The sequence below is a fragment of the Medicago truncatula genome, chromosome 1, assembly GCF_003473485.1.
Source record: "Medicago truncatula cultivar Jemalong A17 chromosome 1, MtrunA17r5.0-ANR, whole genome shotgun sequence".
Taxonomy (NCBI): domain Eukaryota; kingdom Viridiplantae; phylum Streptophyta; class Magnoliopsida; order Fabales; family Fabaceae; genus Medicago; species Medicago truncatula.
Window position 1 is genome coordinate 17,393,627 of NC_053042.1, and position 24,572 is coordinate 17,418,198.

At 33.6% G+C, this 24,572-nt stretch overlaps 2 protein-coding genes across 2 annotated transcripts; both read left to right on the plus strand.

Annotated features, from left to right (window-relative positions):
* Positions 1 to 315: 315 nt before the first annotated feature.
* Positions 316 to 4,037, plus strand: LOC11428578 (uncharacterized). The gene is made up of 2 exons (XM_003590116.4): positions 316 to 999; positions 3,436 to 4,037. Exons 1-2 carry the CDS (start codon positions 758 to 760, stop codon positions 3,497 to 3,499), a joined length of 306 nt encoding a protein of 101 aa, XP_003590164.1. The 5' UTR covers positions 316 to 757; the 3' UTR covers positions 3,500 to 4,037.
* Positions 4,038 to 20,008: 15,971 nt separating this feature from the next.
* LOC11425489 (60S ribosomal protein L4) lies at positions 20,009 to 22,710 on the plus strand. Its single transcript, XM_003590120.4, has 2 exons — positions 20,009 to 21,157; positions 22,357 to 22,710. Exons 1-2 carry the CDS (start codon positions 20,051 to 20,053, stop codon positions 22,468 to 22,470), a joined length of 1,221 nt encoding a protein of 406 aa, XP_003590168.1. The 5' UTR covers positions 20,009 to 20,050; the 3' UTR covers positions 22,471 to 22,710.
* Positions 22,711 to 24,572: the final 1,862 nt, after the last annotated feature.

Sequence of the window (24,572 nt, forward strand, 5' to 3'; positions counted from 1 at the left end):
ATTCTAGTCTGTGTTTGACACGGGTTTGCATACTAGTTACTTTAAAATAACCTCTATGAAGCCATTGATTTAAAATAAGCTACATGACTTCAATTTAATTACTAAATGAATGACTTCAATTAAAGTCATGTTTTTAAAAATACCAATAAAGTTATAGAAGTTTCTCTACCAAAAAAAAAGTTATAGAAGTTTATCTAAGCATATAAAATAAGCTAAATGAATGACTTCAATTTACTTTAATCATGATTAACAAATTATTCATTTCTATTATGTTACGTGTGAGGAATTTTCCCCCAAATTATTGTTAATAAAAAAAAAAATATCCGATGGGTTGTCACTTTGTAATAATATAAGAAAATTTTCCCTCATTTTCTCGACAAATTTTTATTCTTTTTCTGACACTGAGATTCTCTTCTAACTATTTTCCCCTTAATTTTCAATTTCTGTTTTCTTTCGATTTCTACTGTTCCTGTGTGACTTGATACCTCCGTCTTGTGAAGAAACGCGTTGACTCTTTCTTGAGTTCATTTCCACCAATCAAATTTTCATCTTTCTCAAGATTTCAAACTTGCAATACAATTTTTACTCAAATGGGTTTCTTCCAAATCCTTAGATTCCTCTAAATTGTTTCTTAAATTCCATTCTTACTTTTCTTTGTTTTTATGTGTTTTGTTTTTGGTGTTAACCATCTGGTTTTCGGGGCGAAAGAGACTCTGGTAATCTGGAGTTCGTCTGAAAGATAAGTAAAACGTTCTTGATGGATTCGAAGGGTTCTAAGGATGGGAAGAATTACATAATGGATACACCTGTGGTGGTTTGTGTTATGGAAGATGAAAAAGTTGAAGATCATGTCAATGGTGAAGATGATAGTGATTCTAATTCTTTGTTGCCTCCTAGGAGAGGTTGTATGTCAAGAAATTCTGGTAAGACAAGAAGGAAAGTTCAGTGGAATGATAAGAATGGTAATCAGCTTGCTGAGGTGTTGGAATATGAACCAAGGTAATTATTTATTATTTATGTAATTTTGTTATTTATTTTTGGTGTATTATTACAATTATCTGAATTAGTGAATTGTTGTGTTCTGCATTGATTTGTTTTCCTTTTATAGTAACTTGTTTTCAATTTAATAAATTCAATGCCATTTTGAACATTTATGATGTATTTTGCCGACACTTCTAATTAAGGGTCGTGTCCGACACTGACACTTGTGATTATATTGAATTATGTAATTTTTGTGTTAGTATCTGAGTTTGACCGTGACTGTGCTTCAGTCTTAGTGTCGTATTCGTGTCAGTGTCGTGATCGTGCTTCATACTACTAATTTTACATTTTTGTTCTTCTTTTCTTTTGTATTTCCACCTAGTTTAGAACATGTGCTCTCATGAATAACCATTCAATTAAGCTTAAATGGTTAATGAGTTCTACCAAATACGAATTGTTCAGAAAAATTTGAATTTGATTCTTGAATAAAACAATTTGTGGTTTGACTTTACTTACCTCCTGGCCGAACTTCGGATTATTTGGGTCCCTTTCCCCCGAGAACCGGAAGGTTAACAAAAAAAGAACATGTGCTGTCATGAATGTTTGCTATGTTAATCTAGTTCTTTATATAACTACTAGAGGGTGCCCTGATGGTGATGGCTTGAGACCAAGAATGTGCTCTTCTCTAGGTCTCAAGTACGAATCCCTCAGATGTCAACAGTTCTTGTGTTGAGTCAGCCTATATAGGGCTTTACTCTGACTTTAATTGGGCCCCACTAGCGGACAATGCGATTGGTCCCCCGGGTTAGCCGGTACTTAACTTGGATATCGACTTGGTTATTGGTACTTGTTATGTATATGGAATGTTTTGTGAATTGATGTTCGAATGGTTGTAGATTATAGTTATGGTGCGAAGGCAAGTTGCGGAAGAATGCTGTCAAAATTACAGCTGTGATGTCATTGTGGAGACCCTAAAATCCATTATATTGCATCTGCAATTGCGGTTGCAAACCCACAATTTAAAACCATGGTTATGCTAAGGTCATACGTTTAATGACAAAAAAGAGTCTCCTCTAGAATAAGTCGGTGAAATCTTTGGAAACTTTGATTTATGCCATTAGGTCTGAACGAAAATCTCAGCAGAAGTTGGCTATAGTTAGGTCATTAAAATGTATTCATGATGATCATCTTTTTTTTTTTGTATTCAATTAAGTGTGTTTTACTTTAGTGATATCAGGATGAGAATAATATAGTTTTGCTCTCAAGTTTCTGTCTAAAATGCAAGTTCACGTAGAAATGATAAGCTGATAGGACTTTGGCCATCATTCTGTGTTATTTATGTGTCTTTAGAGGTTCTTTGAACCAGTACTTAAGCCTTAATTTAGAAATCTTTGGTCTTTTTTTCTTCTCTTTTCCCATTTGACTTTTTGATTTTTCTGTTGCTGCTGAAAAGTTTCAACATAGTATATGGGAACGAACTGGTGATTCTTTTTTTGTTTACTTTCTTTTCATTCTTCTTCAGGTTATCTAGATTTAGTTTGTTTTACATCCCGGTTCCAGTTTTAATTTTACTTCAGCTGTTGTTTTCTCCTTTTTGTAAATTAGTTTCAACTTTTGGCTATTTGAGCAAACATTTTTCTGTTGGAAAAATTGTCTCTAGCTATGTTATTTTCATGTTTACCTTGCAATTTTCTCTTTACAGCTATTGTTGGTTGGCTTTTATACCTTGGACTTCATATCAAGTCTTTGACGTATTTGAATTGACTTATTTGAGTTTATCTACTGACATAATTCCTTGTTGGACTGTTTGGGAGAGCTTATGGAAACAAACAACTTAGGACATCTCCGTAAGCACTCTAAGATAAAAACAGCTAATAGCTTATATAAATACAGTTTGACTTTATTATTACTTTTGTTTTAAAAATAGCTTATACATAAACCCTTGTGTGATGCTTGTACATCTGCCATATTGAAGTTTGTATACACATCTGCCATATTGAATGTTTGTATGTGATAAGTGCTAGCTATAAATGCTCATTAAATTGTTTATCCAAACATGACCAAAATTCTCTTTTTCCTGTGAAGTTTTCTTGACCCTTAAGGTAGAATAGTCTAGTTATAGTACTGTTATGTGATATTCCCTCTTATTGACTAACAAGTTGCTTATGACATCATATTGTTAAAAATGTGAACACTTGTTGATTGCTTCTTAGAATCTTTGGAAAATTCGAAAAAAGAATAAAAGAGCATTAGATTGAAGTTGAAACTAAACATTGTACTGAGTTGTAATCTTTTGATCACCCGAGCATTAATACTTGCAGCCCAACTGATATAAACGATCCACAAAATAATGTGCTCACAATATTGAGATCCTGAACAATCAACACTTTTTGCATTATTTATTGAGACAATATCATCATTTTCTCACATTTGGCCTCCCAATTATGTGTGCAGTGATGTCAGTGACTCAGAAGACGAAGACGAAGATTCAGATTCTTGTATCTGTACAATAATGTAGAAATCATCTTGATATTAGCTGTCTCATACTCTCTACTGGATTATTCATGGGCACAATATGGCTTGCCAACCCTGAATTTGACAAAGTTAGAGACAGAACATGGTAGATTTTTTGTTCTGAGATGGGGCCCGGATAGTCCAATAACCACGTGCGGCCTCTCATGTCTACCGATATTTGGATTCAGTTCATCTTACTGAGTTTCAAGATGATTTCATAGATGGACTTTGGGAGGAATTCTTGGATGTAGATCGAAACACGCATTACTTCCAGTAATATTATTTGGACGGTGATGATAGCTTTCATGCTTAGCCACATCTACTGATGCTGTAAAAGTTGTGCATTCAATTGATTAGATCATTATCTATCTAATGGCAACATCATTTAACTGATGGTGTAAAAGTTGTGCATTCAACTGATTAGATCATTATCTATCTAATTAAAGAGGAGACAGAGACACCTCCAATATTATTTCATTTTGTTTTTCTTGTTCCCCATTCTATGGAACAATTTTTCAGGATTAATGTTATTTTTTCTTCAATTTTTTTTTTCTTTTTTTGGTTTCAATGAGTAGCTGCGAGACGGACACACACGAGCATGTTTGGCCCTGCTTAATTTTCACTTATCTTCTACTTCTAAGAAGAAGTGGGGCCAAACACAATTTTAATTAAGTTCTTAATAAAAGAAGTGTCTTTTTTGCAATGAAGGAAATGTAATAAAAGTGACTTTGAAAATAAGATGACTTGTCATTTCATGGTATTTCTTAGCTTTGTGTGAAGTGGAAAAAGCAAATTTCATTTGTTAGATATAGTTGCAACATGAAGACAGAGTCTTACTCCATTAATCATAGCATAACTATTTACAACAAAATGATGAGAATTACACAAGTCATCTCAACAGTCTCATACCAACTTGCTGATGAAATAAACAACAGGAGAATCAAATTTCATTCATATTCCTCTATAATTGGTGTCTACTGTCAACAGATAGTGTTAATGGTATTATGTTGTCCTCTATCATGTGATTTCCTCACCAACTAAAAATTGGCCTACTTAGTCCATGGAATTAATATTTGTATTTATTTTTAAGCGGTCAATATTAATATTGTTTGTAATTGTTAGCATTATGTTGAAAGTGGGATCGAATTTTCGACCTTTTTTCCTTCTTAACTTCCCCACCCTAACCTACGAAATCAATTTTATATCTCATAGTAAATATTTTCTTCTATGTCATGGACTTGAGAGTTCAAATAGTTTGAAAGACTTATTTTTTGCAATTGATTTCTGGTATTTGTGGATTGGAGTGAACTCCACCTCCTATTTAGAATTCTCCATCCAAATTCATTATGATTCATTCGTTTTGCCACTCCCACTCCATTGAGGTGTGTAGGTTTAAAGGTTAGACCTCTTTATTCAATTATGCTTCTAAATATAAATTCATTTTGAAAAAAAAAATAGTAGTCTATAAAAACTATAAATTTTATTTTAAATTATTAGTTGTACTAACTTTTTCTTCTTTTTAATGTGTAACATATCATTATTACTTCTGCGTGATGAAAAGTTAAAGTTGATCACATTTTTGCCCTTTCTCAACATTTTATACCGTTGTCGAAGTAGAGATTTAATTGAGGTATTGGTTGAAACTCCTCATCGATACTCCTTGAAATTCTGGCACGTTAAACTTAAGATGTTTTATACGATGTTTCAACACAAGTTATACAGAAACAGATGTTGAATGAAATGTTTCCTACAACATCACCTACTCTGGGGGCTACCAAGCCAGGAAGGAAATCCACTAGTGTAGTCCTTATTCAACAGCTTTCAGCAAACTCCTCGTTTGCACTATATGACCTAGGACCTACCTGTACTGACTTCAACCTAGGAACTCCTGGATCTGAGATCTCATCTCATTCCCTTACAACTGATCACAACCCCTGTGATTCTCAAATTACAAATACAATCAGAATGAAGTTACCTTCAAACAAAACAACTAAACACCGTACTTCACAGCTTTGCAGTTTACACACTATCTAACTCTTTGCTTAAAAGCTTTAGAGTAGTGCACAATTTACAACTCAAACACAGTCCTAAACATGCATCAAGATGATACACGAAAGACTCACAAATAACATACTCAAACCACTAGATGATCTATTCTTCAAAATGATAGCTTGAATCCATCTCTAGGTCTTCCAGTCTTGTTTAAATACTGAAGCAATAAAGGTCAGTAAACTTGTTAGGCTTGAGAACAATCCGGTGATCCATTTCACGAACAACAGAAATTAAAAAAATTGGTAATCAACAAAATGTTTGATTATTTAAAAAAATTGAAATTACATAATTAAAAAAAAACAGTACAATTAATTAAATGTTTGATTATTTAATTCTTTATTGTAATTGGTAATCAACAAAAGCAATGAGAAGAATAATATAAGTTCCAAAGATTTTGAGGAATCACTCATCTCTAAATAGTTATTTTGCTTTTGATTTGAACACCTGTAATATTCAACATCTTCAATTAAATTTCTTATTTTTCATTTTAATTAAGAAAACAAAGTAAAATATTAACATCCATCCTATTACCACCACTTCCAGTCGCATTAATTGTGGTTCCACCGACAATTTAACATGCTATTTGCCATTGAGAATTCAAACCAGAAAATATTAGTTTATCAAACATACATCATTAAATGAATCACATACAATATTAAATGAATGAACCTAAAAAATGAATTTTGCTTATATTTTGAAACGGACGGAGTATTTTGCAAGTTCCGGGAAAACTCAAAAAAAGTTTTCTTTTATTTATTTTTGTCTGGATTGTTGATTTTGTTGTTGTCGTTCATGATTACGTGCTTAAATTGAGCTTTCGTTGAAAAAATAGCTTAAAGTAATGGTTTTTTGGTTCACAGTTGCATAAGTTTTCAACCGGGTCGTAGCGACCCGTCTGGAGAAGGAAGATGAAGTAATAAAAAAAAATTAAAAAAAATGGGTTGTGCAAGAATTGAACCTGCATTTGTAGTGTCGTGCAAATAACAACATCACATCAATTGCACCATGCACCATTTACAACATCTAGCTATTTGATAATAATTTATATATTTGTCTCGGTTTTAAATTGAAAACTGTAATTAATTAATACTACCTCCGTTCCTTTTTAAGTGTTTCTTTTGGAGAATTTTTTTTCTTCTATTTAACTGTCACTTTTGAAGTTCAATGCAACATTAAATATTGTTTTACCAATATTATCTTTACTTATTTATTACGGAGAGAGAAATGTATGAAGTTAGTGAATGATTAAATGAATAAGGTTATTATAGTAAAAGTATGCGTTGTTCTATCAAAAGTAGTAACATTTATTGAATGTATTGGTTTGTGTAAAATGTTTTAAATTGACACTTAAAAAGGAACGGAGGTAGTATATAATTATCATATCATGATTTGTTTCTTTCCAAATATTAATGTTTTTTCCGATACACTCATGTTTGTTAACTATATTTTGTATAAAAAAAATGTTCCTTATCTATATTTTTCTTTGACAGAAACTATATTTTTTTTTCAAGTTAATTTTATTTTAAGTTCATCTTCATACGTTTTCAACATAAGCTAATATTTTTACTTTATGTTTATCTTTATTTGTTTTAGAATAACTAATAGTCACGGAATGAGTAGTAAATATTTTCTACGACTCCAAATAATCTTAACCTGAAATGGAATGTAGAAATAATGAGAAATTAATTTGATTTTATGTATCCACATAAAGATAGACTCCAAATAATCTTAACCTTAACCTTGCATATTACTACGGCACCTTATGAAAATCATAAAGATAGCCGTGTACAATTACTGCTATTTTAATTTTTTTAACTCAAAACTTTTTTTTTTTTTGGGATAACTCTAAAATAACGTGAATCTCACTTGGGAAAAATAAAATAAAATGTGCATCTAATCAAAACATACTACTATATGCAAGGTGGATTTTTGTTTAAAAAAATATATGCAAGGTGACTTTTATGTGTTTTGTTTTATTAAAATGTAAATAAATATTTGTGACCTTGCATATAATGATAGAAACTAGTGGTGCCGTAGTAGATTTTCATGGAACTCAATCGATTTCTATCATAAAAGTCAAATTAAACTCACTGATTTTCGATGATCGACTCGGTGAGGTTACTGGGTCACTGAATCATTGGATAAGTTTTCTTTATCATTTGAATCTATGTAGTCCAACTCGTCTCCTTTCATTTGAACAATCATTTTTTTTTTTATACTAGTTAATGATGTGAAGGTCTTTCTTCAAAAAAAAAAAAAAGACTTCCTTTTAAAAATTTAAATGTGTATAAAATATAATTTTTTTATATCCTTATAAAAACATTTTTTTTCAAATTGAAGTAAAATCTAAAAAACTTATGCATTAAAGTAAATTTCTATGTGATGGTATTGATATTTTTTTTCTTTTTCTGAAACGTAAAATGTTTTCGATATCGTTATTAACGCGAATTTCCGCGAGCTAATTAGCCATTTTCGATACTGTTTTTTAAATCAAATTTTCGATACCAATATTTCTTCTTTAAAAAAATATTAATTTATTCTGCAAACACTTAATACGTTTTTAATGTTTTTTTTCAATCACACTTAATACATATTTAATGCTTTTAATGCTAGTTGTGTAAATTAAATCACACTTAATATGTTTTTAAGGCTTTTTTTTCAAAGAAGAAACAGAAATGCTAGTTTTTTTTAAGGGCGTTTTAATGGTAGTCATTACTTATTATTACGTTTTTATTGTTCAACATTTTTCCATTAAGCCAAAAACATAAGTTAGAATTTAATGGTAGTCATTACTTATTATTACGTTTTTATTGTTCAACATTTTCCCATTAAGCAAAAAAAAAAAAAAAAAGTTAGAATACCTAAGTTCAATTAAGCCTTTGAGCCCGAAGGTCTTCCCTGCTTTGGACTGGGGCACCATCCCCTCATCCTAAAATTTATGTAACCAAAAAAAGTTCAATTAAGCCTAAAAAATATTATTTCAACTTGATTTAATTATTTAATTCAAATGTAAGACATATTTATCAAAAACGTGATAGTAAAACAAAAATAAAAATAACAAGGATTGAACCCACGACCATAAGTTCACTGAACCACTGCGATGCATGCATTCAATTGTTAATATTTTCGCTCTTTCCTATTTATAATAACAACTACGATTAAAAAATAATAAAACCGTCTTCAACCTTCACCCGGGTCATTTTAACCCGTTTCAGACCATCGAAACCTGAAATTAGACCGAGCGATTTATACTGATTTTGAACGACGAAAATAATCATTATGTAAATCGTTTTAAATTAAAATTGAAAAAATGGATTGGGTTAAACAAATGAGTTGGATTTAAATTAGGGTAATTGACTTTCGTGTTGAGAAGAAAATATTGAGATTCATGTTATTTGGAGGTGTATTTGAGTAGCTATTTTGTTTTTTGTTCAATAAAGAAGATGATGAAGGTATGAAGATGGTGATGATGTTCATAATCTTCTTGGGTTTATTTATTTTTAATAATGAAATATTTTTTATAAAAAGGATTATCATAAAAAGGCTTATTTAAATATTTTTTGAAATAGAAGGAAGAAAAATCCAAAAAGGAGAAAAGAAATAAATAGTGTAAAAGGCAACACAATAACACTAGTGAGGTGTTTAATATGATGGTATACATTTTAATATAAAAGTCAATTGAAGGACCTTACCGTAGAATTTTCCTACATTTTAATATAAAAATTGAGTCAAATGAAGGTATACATTTCAACATAAAATAAAAGGTATACACATTAATTAGCAATAAATATTATTTCCTAATTTATTGATATAATAAGTTATATAAAAATTGAGTCAAATCAAAGTTTAAACGTCAATATTTTTTTTTTTGGTTACACAACGTCAATATGAACATTGAGTCAAATATTTCAAAATAAAAAAAGGTATACTCATTAATAATAAATTCCATCTACTAATTTATGGCTATAAAATGTTTTGTGAAAACATTGAATAGAGATATATGAAATATAAACATTGAGAAGAGCTATGGTCGTCAATGGGTTAAAGAAAGGTATCACCATGATGATGATGATGTTAGTGATTATGCTCGTTGTTACTCAAGTGTGTGGCGCAACTCAATCTCTAGATATGAGCACCGATGAAAGCACCGATCAATATTGTCATGAGTGTAAGGTAAAGTGCAAGGAACAATGTGATTTTTTCATTTGTTATAATCAATGTAGGTATAGAATGTGTCGTTGCTGCGTTAACCATACCCCTGCTTGTGTATAGTGATTAAGGCTTGGAGGCTCGCAACAATATCAAACAAGTATATGTATGTTTTGCAAGACTTCACACAATAAAATAAACTCATTAATAAATAAATGAATTTTAACTTGTAATGTCCAATGGCCATTCTGTTTATCAATTTTTTTTTTCATATTATATTTTATATTCTTTGTTTTTAGAGTAAATTACTCTTCCCTACCTCCTTTAAGGGTCTGTTTGGTTTAGGGTAGTGATAACATGTCATCTCACGTTATTCTTAGCATATTTTTCAGTTATTTTTATTTAGTTTTAATAAAAAAAATAAATAAATAAAAAGATAGAGGAGTATTAGAACACTTGCCTATGGCTTTTAGGGTATTTTGTATTGTTTTCTATTTGAGTCTTGTAATTCTAGTTTTTTCCAAAACATAGCAATTCTAGAGTGTTTTGATGTAATCCAAGAATAAATCATGCAAATCGGCAAATCAAAACATCTTAAAGACTTATAAAGATCTTGGGAACACCGTGAATGAAGATTCAAGAGGTCTTGAAAGACATTACAAAGGGAGGAATTTTTCCCAAGTCCCAAGACATCATATATGGAAGGAAACACCCAAAAGACGAAAAAAAAAAAACAATTACGTACGGGAAATTAGCACCTATGCACCTCAGGTAATTAAATCAACATAGTAACTTTATTCTTTTTTCATCCTTGATAAGGTAGATGAAATAGGGTTGCCCGTTTGTAGAACTGCCGAGAAGGAGAATATGTTGATGTACTTCTAAGACTCAATAGACGAGATAACCTTTTGGACAATTGAGAATTTAGGAAGCCTAATTCAAGTCATTGTTTCAAGTAACTCTGAGAGATTAAGTCCCCATACGTACAAACCCGTGTGATTAGTAGCCGCAACTCGACTGCTGGTAGGAAATAAAACCCCACGAACTCGTCACTTAAATAGAAGGCGTAAAATCAATATCTGAACAATGCTTGACTATTGATATTAAATCCAACAAATAAATAGAGGGGATTCGAAGAACCCTTACTGCCACTAACATTCTGCAATCAAAACAGGTTAACTCCAATCTCTTGCTTTGCTGCAAACAAACTAAATTGAATACCCCGTTTGTCTTTTATTTTATTTTATTGTTCCATAATAAGTAACGTGAATTGCCTAGTTGGAATGAAAATCCATGTCGATACGATACTCTACTTGAAGGTGAGAAAAACACAAGAAGGGGGGTTGAATTGTGATTTCTTTTCTTCTACTGAAGTCACTATTCAGAAGCTGATAGAGTTCAGCTTCTGAAGTGAGGTTCATAAACTAAATGCAGCGGATAAGTAGAGAGAGAGAGAGAGAGAGAGAGAGAGAGAGAGAGAGAGAGAGAGAGAGAGCAATTATACAGGTTCCTTCCATAAATCAGAAGTAGTCTTGTCCCCCTTGCACTTCCAAGGAGAGTTCGCTAAAATCAATATTTGATTACAATTGCTCAACGCTCAAAATAGCAAGAGATTTCAAACAACTCAAGCACAACTGCAAGAGATTTCCTATGCTCAAGAACAAATCAAGAGACTTCCTATGCACAAGCAAGAGACTTCTATTCAAATAGAATTACAAAGAAAATTGTTTGATGTTGAACATTTGATATACAATCAATGGTGTTCACAATACAAATCAGATACAGACTCTTAAGACTCTACAATCTCTAAGATATGAAAGTTGAAAAGAAATTCTAAGTGAACTTTGATGTGGAACAATTTCAGCAGAGTTTTGGCACTTGTAAAATTGTTGTGAGTCTCTTGGAAATCTTCAAGTTTTCACTCCTTTATATAGACGTGTAAAAGAGACGTTGTTGATTTCCAGCACATAAAAAAGAGTCGTTTGAAGCTTGATCAAATCACCAATGATCTGTTGCTTGATTTTGATATTATCCTATGAAGGAACAATTTCAAATCCATTCCAAGTATAGAGGAATACCAGCGTAGTCACAGCTATTGTTCTTGTACTATTGCAGACACAAAACAAAGTAGTGAAGATAGTGGTTGTACACTTGCACTATTGTCCTTTTCCAACGTTCTCCAAAGAATAAGCATCCAATGCTTTCCAATTCCTCTGAAGTAGTTGTTGCTCCAAGCTTCTATTCTTCTGCAATGATAGGCGTGATAATAACAACATTTGAAAAATCTTTTGAAACTTTCAGTCTTCAGTTTCTGAACCAAATTAATAAAAAAACAACAAAAACATTCCTCTCTCTTTCACACTTAGAATTTTTTAGGCATTTATTTATAAATAAACAAGCAATAACTTAGCACATGATAATTAAAAACAAGAGCTTCCTATAGAATACCATAGACGTTTAGGGTGCTTAAAACCTTCTCTTTGCGTAACCAACCCCCGGACCTTGATCTCTTATAGGGTTATTCTTTCTTTTCCCCTTTTCCTTTGAAAAAAAAAAGATCGGTGGTGAGTCACAATTGATATCCAAAAATCACCGTGACACCAACTTTCCGGGTTTCCGTTTGTAACCTTTGATTTCAGCTTTTCCTCTTCTTCTATTTGGTGTTTTATGCTTTGTGTTGTGACATAACAATGTCCAATTTTGTAATGTTTCAGCAATGTCTCGCATTATTTTGCTAATTCAAAGCCGAATATTTGTTTCTTGTTGAATATTAGATGTTTGTGCTATTTTTATTTTCACACAATAGGCTTATACTCTCCGGTACATGCCTTTTATTTCGACACATTATCAAAAGAAATTCGTTCCTTTGACAAATTGTAAATGACAAAGATTTTCAATTTTCAGGATAATAATTAATTGCAACAAAAGACTACTTGCAAATAAATGAAAATTTGTAACGAAATCCTTAATAAACATAACTTCTTGTCCCCACTTTTGTTATTGAAAAACTGGCAACAAGGTACAAAACAAGAATTACATCTATTTTGGCTTCAACCACCTCTTTTGGTTTCTACCCAAAACTTTGAATATCAAGACAACTATTGCCAAATTTCACCATTTGATTTTCAATTAGGGACCATAAAAATTCCTTATCACAAATACAATCAAATTTATGGCCAATTGACCATTATTTCCTGAAGCTTCAAACCTAAGTATTCAATAGTATTTTTATTTATGGTCTCTTAACCATCTTTTTCTAACTGCCAGCCACTAAGGCCTTCTTAATCTCATGCTCCGGCTAAACAACCGTGATTTTGGTATAAGCATTTTGCTTAGATGTGATGATCATCCTCATCATTCCCTAAGGTTAGGGAACTTAGATTTTCCACATTCGGTCCTATGTCAAGAGTCTGGTCTTAACGGCTTGAAGCAATGCCTTTTTGAACCTCTGGTACCTTCTCCATTGAGTCCTTGTCATGGGGGTCTTCCCCTTGTAATTGCTGTTGTAAGCAAACTTCTTTGACGCAAAGGCATCACCATTTTTGTTATCAACAATTATGGTGTTTCATTTCACCACATTGTTTTTCCCATGTTGCACATTCTTATGGGTCGACTGAACCCACTTTGTATCAGGTGCACAAGGAACAAAAGCTTTTCCTTGACCACTTTTATTGACGAAATTGGTAGTCGAAGAGTTATTGATGAAAGGAATATAACTCTTAGTAAAGGAAAACTTAGGTTTATGATCATCGAACCATTTCCCTCTTTTCTTAGGTTTTGGGATAGAACTTTCAAGGCCTTTGGTTGCCTCTTTGTCAAATACAACACTACATCTAAGGAAAAGCATTACCTCAGAATTCTTCAGCCTGCATCGGTTGAGGAAGTCAGTCAGTTCTTCTTCAACTGTAAGATAGGTTGCCCTTAACTTCTCGTCGAACTGAGGCTCTGGGGTAGTATCTTCGACGTATCTTGCATCTTTAGCGATGTCCACCATTTGACATTCTACAACATAAGCTCTTGTTTCAACTTCTATTCCGATAGATAATCATATCTTTCATTGCTTTGTTCGACAGGATTATTCCCGTTTAAGGGCCTTAACGATTTACACGTATAAGGGGACCATGGTCTTAGTTCAGCAATGTCAACCTCCTTCCTATTGACAGCGCCAAAAGCTATGTCGAATTCTTAGTCGCTTTCGTTTGATTCAACATAAGAAACCTTTTCTCTTTTGTGATATTTCTGAGTTCTGGCTTTCTCATCCCTTAGTCTTTCGACATGTTGAACTCTATCGGCCAACTAGGCCATATCTCTCAAGTGTTGAGTGTCTAGCTTCTTCCTTATGGAATAATCTAGGCCACCAGCGGCCATTTTAACTAACTCATGATCAGGCACTTGAGTGAAACACCTTGCCTTTAACAACCTTAATCTATTGAGATAATCATCAATGTATTCAGTGTGATTTCTCTTGACACTCACCAATTTCTTTAGATGTATCTTAGATTGGCCCATGTAGAATTATTCATGGAATAACCTCTCTAATGGAGTCCAATTTTGGATCGAATGTGGTGTAAGAGTAGTAAACCTCGTGAAGGCATTCTTTGTTAGAGAATTTGGAAAATATTTCAACCTCAAATTCTCATCATTTGCTAGATCTCCTGCCTTTGTCAAATATCGTGCGATATGTTCGACAGTGCACTCACTAGCATCACCTACAAACTTGGTGAACTTAGGAATTTTCTAACCCCTAGGAAGTTTAGACTGTAATACCAATTCCGACAAAGGAGAAACAAAGTTTGGCCTATGTAGGCCAATATTTAAACCATTTTGAGCCATTATATTTTCGACCAAATTGACTATATTTTTATGTGTTCCTATGTTTTGTTGTTCGACATTCCTAATAACTTCATCGGCATCATGGTTTCTATCCACTAATACCACTTCAGGTTGACCTTGAATCACTAGTTCGATAGGTTGGGGTTGAGGTGTAACGGCCTATTTCTATTAAAACGGTAAAACACGCGAATAATACATATATTCAAGAAATAGACACTGCGTCATTATACAAAATTCAAATTCAACATGCATGCATAAAAATCTCAACAGTCGCAGCGTATATAAACCAAATACTTCGAAGCATACATGTCATGATATCAAAAATACATCAACATAAATGTTCTCCAAGTCTCGACAAAAGGGTAAATCTCCAACATGAATAAATCCAACAGATAATCTAGACCAACATAAACAGACGTCTAGATCATAGCCTATCCTAGACCCTACGAAACCGATACCGGAGATAGCTCCCGATATCTGACCAAACATCAGTCAACTCATCGGAGCAACTAATCCTGCACAATGTCTACCCATCCATACAGACAGGTAGGCAGACAAAACCACTAGGGGTAAGTATTACATCAATCATAATCCACATAAGCAGTTAAGCATGAATAAATTAATTCTAAGTACTTAACATAAACAGTTAATTCAATATGTACATTTACATAACATTCCAAGATAATACAATCAAGTATTCACCAAGCATATTTATCAACAATTCACATCATTCACAATCTCATCACAACTTCAACAAATTTTCATCACATGCAACAATTAATTTCATGTAAATTATGCAATGCGCCTAACACCGACACCTACATGCATGTGGTACAAAGCACAACAACGTCTAGGCCGTTACCCCATGATGCCAACCGCACATCATATGTAAGAGTACACCTCCTCTTACGCACAACTATGTAAAAGTACACCTCCTTTTACATTTCTCATATGACAATGATGCATGGACATAGCAAAGACCAAATAATGCAACTCCACAACTTACAACAACACAATGTAAAAGTACATCTCCAATTACATTGTACAACTTCAACAACAATTGCATTATCAAGCATTTACATCCACACAACCAACATGTCATTATTCAATTAAGAGTCACCACCAAAATATCACAATCATCAATACACATTCATCAATCAACTACTTCATATAGTTTCACCAATCCAATTGTCTCATATTCCAAGTAGGAGAACATATAACATCTTATGATAAATATCATATCAACATATCACCAATTCATTCATACATCTTCATTTATTCATATGAAACTAGTCACAACAGATCATAATATAATTGACTTAAAGGAATCATTTCCGACAAAACCGTATCAAGTGACAAACAATCAACATTGATAACTCTCAAAGTAAGGTAACAATACAAAGTTTGAAAATTCACAAAATAATCTTAATCAATCATGTAATCAAGAGCTTAAGCTACTTACAAACTATTACACATTAGTTCAAAGAATAATTTAAGTTCATATGTTAAAACCCAAGTTAACTTTTTTTTTTCTTCCACATTCCCACCTGAAATCTAAGTTTAACATGATTAAGATGTTTGACCAACTTTACAAGTCTTACCTAAGTCTATATGAGCTGTAGGTTTAACTTGTAATCTCATTCATTTCATAAAAGTTCAATTCAACAAAATCCAGAATTCCCAAAAATCTCCAAGTTTCAACCCAAAATGGAAAATCCCAAGTTTGAATGAGCTAAACATGTTCCAGTAGGTTAAGAGGTTCAAATAGTAGTTAAACAAGTTGAAAGAATCATTTTACAAAGCTCGGATTGGCCCCCTAAGACCCGAAATGAAAAATCAAAGTTTCTGGAACTGAGAGTGTTCGCTTAAGCGATCACCTGGTTCGCTTAAGCGAACAAGTTCCAGTGACTACATGTAATGTACGCTTACTAGTCGCTCACTGTTCGCTCACCGGTTCGCTTAAGCGACCACCTGGTTCGCTTAAGCGAACAAGTTCCAGTAGCTACCAGTAATGTACGCTTACGGATCGCTTACCGGTTCGCTTAAGCGACCGGGTTCCAGAACTCACTATGCATGTTCGCTTACGCGTTCGCTTAGCTCCTAGGATCTCTACCAATTCTTGAATCTTCAAGCTCTTCTTCTCTCTAATCCTTTTTCCTCTTCTCCTTCACTTTCTCTCTCTACCTCTCTCAAAATATCTTATGTAATGAAAATGAGTGATATTTTCTCTTAAAACAAGTCTTATATAGGCTATTCTCCTAATGGGCTTAACCCTAATCCTTAGTGGACTTAACCCACTCCAACTCAATTCTAAAATGTTTCTACACTCTTAACGGTAAAATACTAACAACGGTCACTTAACGGTAAAATACTAATTACTACACTAGTAACTTAGTAAAATAATGGTTCTCACTAAACACTAAAATAATTCTCACCAAAATTACTAATTTTACCCCCTAGCACGAAAACCCATGAAAATGCACCCAATGATGAATAATCACACACAAGCACAAATGAACACACAATAAAATAATTAAAAATAGTTCTAACGAAAATCGGGCTGTTACATGAGGCACAAGTTGTGACCTCTGAACCATTGGTTCGATCAACCGCAATGGTTGTTGGTTTTGGATTTGTGGAACCGGTTAGTAAACAAGTTGTGGAGGAGCAAAGAAATCTGCTATCCTCCCCATTTGTGTGGCTAAGGCTTCGTAACTCCAGTTTGTATCCCGTATCAAAGGGTTAATCACGGTACCAATTTGTTGTGCCAACGAATTAACCATTTCATGATTACTCTCATCCATTTGTTGTCTTAACAAATTCATCGAATTAGTTTTTAAGACTGGTAGAGTATTTCGACCAAAAATGCTAGAACTTTGGGGACTATGTGTGTTGTGAATTGTGAACGGATTTGTTTGGTCTGAAAATGTGGACGCACTATTATGCAAATTTTCCATCATCGAAGTTGGAATACCATACAGTTGTTCCCTAGGAAAGTTCTGCACATTTGTGATTTGATCATCAAGCCTAGGCCTGACTAAAGGAGAAATTGGGACACTGGTAGTCAAAGGAACACCAACAGTGAATGGGGGCACAAAGATTCCCATCTCTGGTCGTGTCATTAGAGTGGACGTCGAAACGGTTGAGGGAGCGGTTTCTCCCGTTTCCGTCGAAACTGGCATAGCCATGGTTGCCCCCATGGCGATCAACACGTTTAAATCTCCTAAATGAGTGGTTACCTGTAAAGATTGTGCTTGTGAAGATGGTTGTGAAGAGGATGAACTGGCACGAGCCATAAATTTACCACAAAATGTGTTTAACATTACCCTTTACAGTTTTGATGATAACAAGGTATTAAAAATTGTCAATTGGATATGCAGCGTCTCTTTGAAGTATAGGTTCTGGAAGAACAAATGAGATCAATGGAATCAACAAGAAGGAAGCTTGAAGCATCTGAAGAAAAGAGGTTCTAAAGTTAAGTGCTTCTGAAGTGATAACGTCATCAGAAGCAAGTTCATCAGAAGCAACATCACCAGAAGCTGAAGATCATCAGAAGCTGAGAGAATTAAAGCTTCAATGTCTGTTCAAAGGATTTAATCACGCATAACATTGCAAAAGACCATAAGAGTGAAGCAACGACTAATTCAAAAGGATTTGAAGGCATTGGATGCTTGTTCTTTAAAGAGCGTTGAAAAATGACAATTGTACGAAGTGTACAACCACTACCTCCACTTCTTTGTTTTGTCTCTGCTATAAGAAAAGAATAACAACTCTTCCTGCAACGATATTCCTTCAGACTTGGAATGGATTTGAAATTGATCCTTCATATGACAATAACCAAATCAGGAAAAAGATCAAATGTGATTGATCAAAGATTCAAACGACTCTTTTTGATGTCCTGGCAATTCATAACGTCTCTTTCACACCTCTATATAAATAAGTGAAGACTTAGAGAATGACAATGACTCAACAACAATTTACAAGTGCTAAAACTCTGTCAAAATTGTTCTGCATCAAAAGTTCACTTAGAATTTCTTAACAACTTTCATATCTTAGATTTTCTAAAGTCTTAAAGAGTCTATATCTGATTTGTATTGTGAACACCATTGATTGTATATCAAGTGTTCAACCTCAAACATTTTTCCTTGTAATTCTGTTTGAATAGAAGTCTCTTGCTTGTGTGCTTGAGCATAGGAAGTCTCTTGATTTAGTTCTTGAGCATAGGAAATCTCTTGCAGTTGTGCTTGAGTAGTTTGAAGTCTCTTGCTAAGTTTAGAAGTGAGCAGTTGTAATCAAATATTACATTTTTTAGTAAACTCTCCTTGGAAGTGCAAGGGGGACAGAACTACTTCTAATTTGTCACATGTATTATTGCTTGGTGTCTTTCTTCTCTCTCTCTCTCTCTCTCTCTCTCTCTCTCTCTCTCTCTCTCTCTCTCTATATATATATTTTTATCCGCTGCATTTAGAATATGAACATCACTTTAGAAATTGAACTCTATCTGCTTCTGATCAGTGACTTAAGTAGGAGAAAACAAAGAAAAATCTAACACAATTCAACCCCCCTTCTTGTGTTTTTCTCACTTTCAACCAATTCTCAAATGCATACATAAACAATTTGGTGTTTTTAGTAATAATGTTATCTGGAAATAGTAACGAAATTCTAAAAACGGATCTCTCAAGGAGATGAGTTTTGAAAAATGTTTTCAATGAAAAAGTTTTTGAAAATCAATTGCTCAAACATGGTCCCACTAGGCGTGCCAATTTGTTTACGGGTGTTTTCGACAAACTACGGCCTAGTGAGTCGATACAGTTTAGATAACAATGAATCGATTCACTAGTGCAGAAAATAAATTTTTATAGTGAATGAAGAAAATTTTGACAAAAGGGTATAATGAACATCATGCCGCAGATTACTAAGGTGCTTTAACATATTATAAGTCTAAGCTACAAAGATTAGCCAAAACAAGCTCGCAATTAAAACATCACCAAAATAACGGTTGGCAAACAAGCTTCAAAATTTAAGAAGGAAATGTGCAACAACTTTTTTGACTCCAAAAAGTTGTCTAAGAGACTTAAAAACTTTTATAAATAAGATAAGATAACATACACTATCATTTTCTTAAAAAAAATAGAGAAACGGCAAAAAAGTAGAAAGGAAATATGCAACAACTTATTTGCCTCGAAAAAGTTGTCTAAGAGATTTAAGAACTGTTATAAATAAGATGTTCTATAAAAACCAAGAAACGGAAAAAAATAGGAAGGAAATGTGCAAGAACTCTTTTTACTCCAAAAAGTTGTCTAAAAGACTTAACTTTTGTGAATAAGATAAGTGGATAAAATGAATAGTTTTCATCTAATGTCAGGGTTAAGAAATAAATGTAGGGATGTGGGGTAAAATTTTCTCATCAAAACTTAAGTATCAAAATTTTAGCCCAAAGCCCAATTCAAATAAAACCCTAACATATATAAACCCATTTCTCAGACACAAACATTTCGCACACACCATAGAAACCCTAACAATGGCTTCCGCCGCCGCAAGACCCCTCGTCACCGTCCAAACACTCGATTCCGACATGGCCACCGATTCACAAACTACCCTCCCAATTCCCGATGTAATGCGAGCTTCAATCCGTCCCGATATCGTTAACTTTGTCCACTCCAACATTTCCAAAAACTCCCGGCAACCCTACGCCGTGAGCCGTAAAGCCGGTCACCAAACCTCCGCCGAGTCATGGGGAACTGGCCGTGCCGTTTCTCGTATTCCTCGTGTTGCCGGAGGTGGTACCCACCGTGCTGGTCAAGCTGCTTTCGGTAACATGTGTCGTGGTGGTCGTATGTTTGCTCCGACAAGAATCTGGCGTAAATGGCACCGGAAAATCAATGTGAATCAGAAGCGTTACGCCGTTGTTTCCGCTATCGCTGCTTCCGCGATTCCATCGCTGGTTCTAGCTCGTGGTCATAGGATTGAAACTGTTCCTGAGTTTCCTCTTGTTGTTGGTGATTCAGCTGAAGGAGTTGAGAAAACTAAGGAAGCTATTAGTGTTTTGAAGAAGATTGGAGCTTTTGCTGATGCTGAGAAAGCGAAAGCGAGTCTTGGGATTCGACCGGGGAAAGGTAAGATGCGTAACCGTAGGTACATTTCTCGAAAGGGACCGTTGATTGTTTATGGTACCGAAGGCGCGAAATTGGTGAAAGCTTTTAGGAATATACCTGGTGTTGAGATTACTAATGTTGAGAGATTGAATCTTTTGAAACTTGCACCTGGTGGGCATTTGGGTAGGTTTGTTGTTTGGACTAAATCGGCTTTTGAGAAACTTGATTCGATTTACGGGACTTTTGATAAGGGTAGTGAGAAGAAAAAAGGGTATGTTTTACCTAGGGCTAAGATGGTTAATTCTGATTTGACTAGGATTATTAACAGTGATGAGGTGCAGAGTGTTGTGAGGCCGATTAAGAAGGATGTTAAACGCGCTACACTTAAGAAGAATCCTCTTAAGAATCTTAATGTTATGCTTAGACTTAATCCTTATGCTAAGACTGCTAAGAGGATGGCTTTGCTCGCTGAGGCTGAAAGGGTTAAGGCTAAGAAGGAGAAGCTTGACAAGAAGAGGAAGACTGTTTCTAAGGTGATACTTTTACTTCCATCAATTAAATATTTTGCTCAAATGGTGTTTTTTATATTTATATTTTGTTACTTGTATGCATATTTTTGATTTTGATGTTTCATTTTGTGGGCATGTTCGTTTCATTATTTTGACGAATATTGTTTCGAGTATTATACTGAAATCTGAATGTTGAATTATGTGCTAAGCCTAATTGCACTTTGATTTGAATTGTACTATAGTTTGATTTATTCTCTGCTAGTTTCTATGTACCTTAGAAATTATGTGCTAATTGCACTTTGATTTGAATTGTACATGCTTGCACAGCCAGTTGGACACTCTATTTTGGTACACATACATAATTGAGAAAAGGCATGGAGAAAATATTTAAATAAATGTCTACTTAGAATATAATGTATTTGTTTGCGTGCACCTAACTGATGTGCACAAAAGCTTGTGTCCAAGCAAGACTTCCTCTAGTGTAATGTATCACAGTGGAATTTTGTTATATTGAATTATGTTATATTGAATTATGTTCTAATTGCATTTTGATCTCAATAGCACTTTATTTGTATTGTGCTTTGAACTGAATTTCTATCATTGACATGTGTTCATGTCTGATCATGCAATGTAAAATTTATGATAGTTAGTGTTGTCAAGTAGATGGTGGCTATATAATAGGCTGCTGTTACACTATGATTTAGTTCCAAGTATTGCCAACTAGCGGTGCTACAACGCCGTATCATAGTGGAATTCGAACTAATTTTTATTTTCTGTAATTTGCGATTTACAACATACAGTCTGATTACCCTGGTTTCATTTCAATGCCTATGTGCTTCGTTTTGTTGTGTTTTCTTCAAATGATGTAATTAAGGATCAATCATTGTTTCATATTGTTTCAAATATAACTTTTTCTTTCATATCATATATCATAGTCCATTTTCGAAAGGTCTACGTATTAGTAAGTTAGATAGAAATATGGTATTTGATAGAACATTATAAATTTTCGAAAGGTCTACGTATTAATAATTTGAGAGCCGATCCCACTTAGTGGCATAAGGATTGGTTGTTGGGGTTGAATGATTTTTTGTATGACAATTTTGTGTTCTCTATGATGCCTTTGCTCTATTGCCCACATTATAAATTCATGTTTTATTGTTAGGCATTTGTCTCAATATTGTTCATTGTTTAAAATTGACATTATTTTCCCTTGTTCGTTTCAGGAGGAAGCTTCTGCCATTAAGGCAGCAGGAAAAGCTTGGTACAACACTATGGTCTCGGATTCGGATTATACAGAATTTGACAACTTCTCCAAGTGGTTGGGTGTTTCACAGTGATATCCATCTTGATGTTCATGATGATTGTATTCGCTGGATGTAGCATCACTCTTTTCGTATTAGTGTTTTGTTTTGTATGGTTAACTGAACGGAATATTTTTGCGGTTTTATTGTTTTGCGGGTTGAGGTCATCACACATTTTACAGACAGCAGTGAAATTTTGTTCGTCTTATTTAAGTGAAAACATTTTTGTCCTTTTATTGCAGCTTAATAATCTTATTATATTTGTTTCTTTTTAAATAGAAATTATTTGTATGTTTTTTTGTTGTTGTTATAATCATCTTTGTTTTCTCCAAAATCATAATTTTTTGGACTTTGCATCACCCACTAGGGCAACCTTTTAGTGGCACAATCTTTCACAAATCAAATAATTCATTATCACCCACATCGTCAAATTATTCATTAATAAACATCATCAAATAGTTCATCATTAGACATCGTCAAATAATTCCTCATTACACATCGTCAAATAGTTCTTCATTACACATCATCAAATAATTCATCTTTGATCATCATTTAATATCACATCAATTTAAATCATCGTCTAAAACATGTCAAGTTTCGACACTCATTCTAACTTAACTAACATTGGAAGTTAATCCACTAAACTCATCATCCTATTAACTTTAACCATACTATTATTCAAGTACATCTCATAATTAATCCTCAACTAACATTATATTTGATAACTGAAAATTAAAGTTTTATAACCACATTAGAATTTTCTTAGATGGACACACTTAGAAGAATTTATTTTAACAAGACAAAATGAATATATTACCAAAATAAAAAGGTATACTCCCTAGCACAAGATGTGCAGAGAAGAACGAAACAAAGTCGCAACAATAGCATCCACAAGCAAAAAAGAAAAATTACACTCAACCGATACCCAAAGAGACTAAGGGTTGCTGCCACCACATATGAAAACATAAAGTAACACTAGCATTTTTAGCTTTCTACCACCAAAATAATAATATTTTAACTGTATCCATCAGTTGCGCAATAGATTTGCTGACAATTATTTGTTTGGTCAGAAGAGTCCTCCAAATATTTTAATCTTGTATTGGTAATCATTTTCAAGATTTCAAGATTTTTAGAAATAGAGAAAAGAGGATAGGCTCATGTCGATAATATCTTTATTATTAAAAATCCTATTATTTCTTTCCTTCACAACACCAAGACACAACAGAGTCAAATTAACTGCAAAAAAGATCTTTGGATTTAAAGCCTCCCGAAGAATAATCAAACAGATGAAAATGATCCAAAATATGATGAGGATCCACTAAATAGACTTTGAGCCTTTCCTTGACAAATTGCCAAAGAGTGCTGAAAACAGGACAATGGAGGAGAAGATGATCCGCCGATTCATTATAGCCACATCCAAACACACACAATTGAGAGTCATTAGAAATAATGTCGCGTCTAACAAAGTTATCCTTTGTCAACCACCTATTTCGGAGTAGTCGCCACGCACATATAGAGACCTTCAAAAGAACACTTTTATGCCATGTACTTGCTGACACTGAATCGTAACTGTGCATCTCCTGCCTTGTGAGCATTTGATACATACCACAAACTGTATATCCATTTCCCACATTCAGACATCACTGCCATTCATCTGTGATAGTAACCTGCAAAGAAACATCATAAAGCAAGGTCCTACACTCCCTAACTAACTCCTCCTCGCAAGACAACAATTTGCGCCTCCACAACCACGCCTCCCCTCCTTCGCCCCACCCTAAAGAAAACATTTTCGTCACTGTCAACTCCTTATGAACAGATAAATCAAAAAGTCTCGTAAACATGTCCCATAGAGAAATTGACGCTACCCAAGTATAGGACCAAAAATAAGCATTAACACCATTAGATTATTTTTTTTTGACAAGGACACACTTAGAAGATTAACTTTTGAAATTTTTTACAGATGTAATTTTGATTTTTTGAAGAAAGATGTATAATTTATTATAAGAAGACTACCTTCGTTTTTAGATATAAGACTCTTTTTTGTAAACGATAAAAATTAACAAAGCTGATTATAGTGTTAATCTTGACATGTTGGTGTTTGATTTTTTGCCGACCTGCTAGCTTAAAAATGTGTTTCA